Source organism: Beta vulgaris, chromosome 8, assembly GCF_026745355.1.
Source record: "Beta vulgaris subsp. vulgaris cultivar EL10 chromosome 8, EL10.2, whole genome shotgun sequence".
Lineage (NCBI taxonomy): Eukaryota > Viridiplantae > Streptophyta > Magnoliopsida > Caryophyllales > Amaranthaceae > Beta > Beta vulgaris.
In genome coordinates this window covers 9,622,093-9,627,885 of record NC_079209.1, presented here as the reverse complement: position 1 = coordinate 9,627,885, position 5,793 = coordinate 9,622,093, and the positions used below count along the sequence as shown (strand labels likewise).

Sequence of the window (5,793 nt, the reverse complement as noted above, 5' to 3'; positions counted from 1 at the left end):
AAATATGCAGAAGAAATAAAAAAAATACCTAAATGAAAATATGTGCAAAGTTATGACCCAAAAAGTAAATCCTCCCTCAAGCTAAATAATACATTGTCCTCAATGTGACAAAGAAATGTTGGGAGGAGAAGGGAATAAAAGGAAACATCCACAATCACATAACAGGATTAACTTCCTCAATCACACAATCAAGTTAAATCATAATAAATGCAAAAAAATATATGACTCTCAAAAACTTGAAAAGGGGAAAAAAAGAGTATACAAAAGTTTCGTGTGTGAAAACCCTTAATTGAACCTCCTCACAAAGCATAAGATCAAGTACCTAGAAATTAACCTCAATAAATAGTAGGAACTCAACTCCTGGATCACAAGTTGCACAAATTTTACAAGTTAGTAATCAAATAAAATATTAGAATTTCCTAACTCTAAAATTAAAAAGAAAAAAATTATGAAATTTGGGTTACCTTTTAAAAATAGCTCATCAAAGCCTTTAGTAGCTTGTCAAATGTATCTGCATGCATCTCACGAAAAAAAAAGAAAATAATATACAAAAGAAAATATAAAATAAATTAGTTCTGATTCTCTATAAGACCTGCAAAAAGGAAAATTAAAGAAAAAGTTATATCCACAAGAGAAGGAAGAAAAAGAAAAATTATTAATCTTTTTACATGACCCAACAGGTTGGAAAGACTCTGAATGTACATAAATTTGATGATCATAGGAGTCATTCAAAGAAGGGGAAACAAGGAATGAATAAGGAGGATATAATATAAGAGAAGAAGGTATGAGGTCAAGCTTTTGAGAGAAAGGAACATGAAACTCAAAAACAATAGGTGAAACTGACAAAGATAAAAGGAACTACTCAAGCATAATTGAAATAAACAAATAAACTAGAGAACAATAGTTAAAGTTCATAATAGAAAACAAAGAGAAAAGAAGAAGAAAATATATAAGTACTTGAATAAATGAAAAAAAGGTAGATTCTTGGAGAACAATGAAAATCTACAAGTTTCTCTCTCTAACTTCTCGCTATAAACCCTAAAAATGTATATACAATAGACTCCCCCGTGATTAAAGAAATAAAAGAGTATTTATAACTTTCTAAAATAATAAAACCGAAATCGCAAAACGCGTCATGGAAGAGACTAACATGGACGTGTCAATAAGGACATGGCCTGCCTTGTAACCATAAAATTTAATATATGAAAATAATCTATTGGCTTGAAGAAATCAGAGTGACACGGACGTGTCGAAAGTGACACGGGGTGTTGTCCTTTAACCGTTAGATTCCCCAACTCAACTTCGAACAACTATAACTTTCGATATGGAGCTTCGTTTGGCGCATGTAATATATCGTTGGAAAGCTCTTCAAGTCTAGTTTCCAACCAAATTAAAGTAACCTTATTATCATTTTGTGTCAAACGTTATGGGTATAATGGTACACAAGTGTCATATTTTGCACAAGTACACAAAGTCCTTTCTATCTTCTTCAATTTCAATTTATTTTGAGCACATGAGATATCGTTTTGAAGGTAATACAAGTGCCCTAATCATCATACCCTTAAAAACTAGAGTACCTGAAATTACATCAAAATACCAAACGACCCGTGAAAGTACTGTAGCTTATAAAAAGGGACTTAATAAATATGCATAAATGCAATGTAAATGCTCTAATGCTACATGAAAATGCACCCTAATATGCAACTAAACAATGTTAGAATATGTACTTATCATCAGGTACAAGCTCCTCAGGGTTAACTAATTTTTGGAGGTAGTAGGCTCTAATACCAATTGTTATTCTAGTGTGAGCACTAGACCAGCTACAAGAGGAGGAGGGGGGTATTGTAGTTGAGGGGAAATTTTCGAAGTTAAATGCGGAATAAAAAGAACTTAGAATGAAAGAAAGATCACACACAAAATTTTACCAACAAGGCACATCATAGGTCTAATGGAGGAAGAAAAAAACCTTGACCCCAAGAGATTTTGACTCAATACTTCTCTTATTAATATAGGCCAAAAGACTCTCTTTACAAACTATTACTGGACTATTTTTTGTTCTTTTAAGAACTTGTTCCCAGTTACTCAGTTCCCCTGAACTAATGACACTCACTTGACTTGACTCTAAGTCTTCTATTTTTCTCTCTTTCTTTCTCTCACTTTATTACAAGGATATTTTGAATTTTTCACTCATCCATACACTAAGAATATTACAATGATATGTATTGTAGGAGAAGAAGAAAATTACAGCAAAACTTTCAAAGTAATTATGAAATTGTAATTCTTGAAAGTTGTAATTTATTTACAATAAGTTCTTCGTTTCAAATAGTTGCTGCAACAGTCGTAATTCTTCAGCTGGAAATCCACGATTTTTTCAGCTAGAATGCAAGCACTCATGATCCATGATATCCATGATCTTGCGCCATATTTTCCATAATCTTAGCAACAATTATTTTCTCCACTAACGTTAGTGGAAATATCTCACAGGTAGCTGGTGTTTTATAAGCTACTTCCCACATTTGTAGCACATTGTATTAAAGCCTATGGCACACAACAAGCAACAACTTTGCATCTAATAACAGAAAATATTTTTAACAAAAGATTTTCAGTTACTAGATCTATCAAACATACCATACAATAAAATCCAATTCGTATACATAATATGTTGACTAGATTAAAACTCATTAATCTTTCTTCAGAAGATAAAATAACAAAACTTATCATGTAACAAAAAATAAAGCATTATTTTTCAGATTTTTATTTTTTTTTTCTAAAATAAAACTATACAAACAACCAAATATTTGTCATCCTCAAAACATGGAATACAGCAACTTCCACTAATTTTTTTTAAAGGGATATTTTGTTAGGAAAGGGTGTTGTAGTGTTTGATTAATTCGGAACAAAGCAATGAAATAACAAGGATGAGAAAAGAAATAAAGAAGATAAACAAGAGAACACAAGGATTTCAATTGTTTGGTCAAAATAGACCTACTTTCACAGGTGGGAGATTCAAGCTTTTTTACTATGATGGAGAAAAACATAGAGGATAATTACAGGAAATCCTAAAATGCTAGAGGCTAAAAGTGTGTGTCAAATAATGAACACCAAGATGGTCCTGTTAAGATAAGAAAACCCTAATAAAACCCTTGGAAAAGTGTCCTCGTATAACTCTAATGACGGCTTAAAACTTAGGGTTAAAATAATATAAAAACTCGTGAAAATCACATTGCCCGGTTAGCCTCTGCTGCCTGTTCGGGCCAAAAACTGCAAGGTCGGGCGCGGGACAAAATTCCAGTTTCATCAACTCTTCGTAAAACAGCCATAACATTCTCGTTTCTCAACGAAATTGGGCATATGACCTATCATTAATTAGAAAGCTCTTGGAATACAATATCACCTCCAATTTGAATCACATCAAAACATTTATAGATTGAGAGATATATCCATTCAAAGTCATCCTTATGCCATTTTCACAAGATTTCAAGTCACAAATTGAAAAAATCATAAATTGAAGGCGAAACAACATCTACAATAGGTATTAAAGAAAAACAAGATACAATTGAATAAGGTTAAATTAAATTCGTCTTTGAAGAAATTACAATGAACTAGATCGAGCAATACAATGCATCCCTTTTGTATTTACTAAATCAAGCAACTATGATGAGGAAGTCTATCATTCAGACATAGTTTGGGAGAGTATTCCTGATCGAGCCATATTAACAGCATCCAAGATTCTAATACATTTATATTGAATCTCGAACTTCAACCAATGAGAACAATCTCTCATACCAAAAAACAAAAGAACTATACTCACAACTTCCATATGGGAGAAAGAAATCTCCAAACAAAGACTAAAATTCCATAACAGGGTTTGAAAAAATCTCATATGAGAGACTAATTTATTAAACAAAACAAGAAAATGAACTGAAATTTGAAAATAAAAGAGAAAAAAGGATTTACTAATGGGCAACCCCTAACTGATGAAGAAGGGGTAAGGAAGGTTAGGGTTTGAGAGAGAATAAAGAGAAAGTGGCGGCAAAGACTTAATCACTTCCACTAGATAATATTTTTTTTTAATATTCTAATTATCTATTAGAAGTATATGTATTATCTTTTAAGAATATTAGCAAGAAGAATCAACACTGGATAAAGAATGTTTTTATTATAATGACAATATGACATATCCTCCAAAATTCTTGGAAATTGGAAAGAATAACATAGCTTTAGATAGAACAGATATAATCTTCATCAAATATAAATCATTGAGATGACATAATTAAATTCGATCACAAAGTATAAATGAAAATCATGAATTCCTACATCCACCACTTGATGGTCCAAATAAAGAAAACAAGAATAGAGTGATCCACTTCAATTCCAACTGCTTACTAGGGTACTATACCACGTATTCCTTTACTACAAAAGGAATTGCATCATGGTAGAATTCACAACGTTCCTGTTGGGCTTACATATACCTAATTTATTACTGCAACTCTTTCTGGAGGTACAAAGCAACAACTCCAACTACCGTATAAAATACTATGTAACTACCGTATAAAATACTATGTAAAAGGAAATTAAACATGGCTGATAAAGTCGGAACAAGTTTGTTAAAGGTTGTTTTCAGTGCATATATATGATGTAACATCATATATACCACATTCCTTGGGGTAAAGGTAGCACGGACATAAAATGACATGCGTTTACTTTGTTTTATTACCTTGTGAACTGCCCATCTCGTTGCCCTTAAGATTTAGTGCCTTGACATCTATAAATTCTCCTCGGCTAGAACTACAATGCTCATCAATTTGGCCCCAACTTTTAGTATTACAAAAGAGAAATATAGCATGGCTTGTAAGTTTGTATTTTTAGTGTTAATGGGTGCCCTTCTTTGCACCACAATTATTGATGCTAGGAAGCTTGTTGGTGGAGTTGATGAGCAAAAATCCATCCTACCAAGTGGCCCTCTCCTTCCTGCCGGTGGGCTCGGGATTGGGACAGGTGGAGGCCTTGGTTTAGGGTTAGGTCTTGGTCATGTTGGATTGGGCCTTGGTAGCGGGTTTGGAGGTGGAGTTGGGCTTGGAGGTGGTGCCGGTGGTGGAGGCGGAGGAGGGTTTGGAGGCGGTGGTGGTCTTGGAGGTGGTGGTCTTGCTGGTGGTGGTGGTTTTGGTGGTGGAGCTGGTGGAGGGCTTGGAAGTGGCATCATCCCTTGATGTAATTTCAAGTTATTTATTTAATGATAAATGTTGCGAATAACAACTTTAATTAATGTACTGTTGTTGTTTCCCTTATTATCGAACTTGTAGCCCTTTAGGCTATGTGTTAACTAAACTTAACGTTGTGTTGTGCTCATTAAGATATGTGGATTATGATATTGTTGTGTCATTGTTGTAAGTTCTTCTATCTATATTACATAATAAAGTTTATCTCTACTCATATAAGCCTTGGACTTAGCTTTAACATGTTATGTTGATTTTGTAAATAATAGATGTTAGTTATATCATTGTCTAGGTTTTCATATGTGAGCCCTATGCATATGATCATATCCATCATACTTCTTTTACTTGGTAGAATTCGTTTTTTTTTCCCCCAAAAGAGGGGATGGGCCCGAATAATTCATTGTTAGTAGTAGCATTAAGATTGGCTACTTGGTTTATCAGTGATCAAGCTAATATAAATTAGGCTTGCAAAGTAGAAACTCCATTCGCTGTAGTACATTCGTTTACGAAAACTATGGAGCATATCAGGCCATGTCTTAACCTAAAAAGAAAAACTATCAGGCCAAGTTATTCATTT

The 5,793-nt window shown here is 33.4% G+C and overlaps 1 protein-coding gene across 1 annotated transcript; it reads left to right on the top strand.

Annotated features, from left to right (window-relative positions):
- The first annotated feature begins 4,739 nt into the window (after positions 1-4,739).
- LOC104901033 (glycine-rich cell wall structural protein) lies at positions 4,740-5,429 on the top strand. Its single transcript, XM_010688577.2, has one exon. The coding sequence runs from the start codon at positions 4,794-4,796 to the stop codon at positions 5,208-5,210; it is 417 nt and encodes a 138-aa protein (XP_010686879.2). The 5' UTR covers positions 4,740-4,793; the 3' UTR covers positions 5,211-5,429.
- The last annotated feature ends 364 nt before the right edge of the window (positions 5,430-5,793 follow it).

Bases quoted from the DNA above. Each gene is read 5' to 3' on its own strand.
- LOC104901033 (XM_010688577.2), top strand. From the start codon at position 4,794: ATGCTCATCAATTTGGCCCCAACTTTTAGTATTACAAAAGAGAAATAT.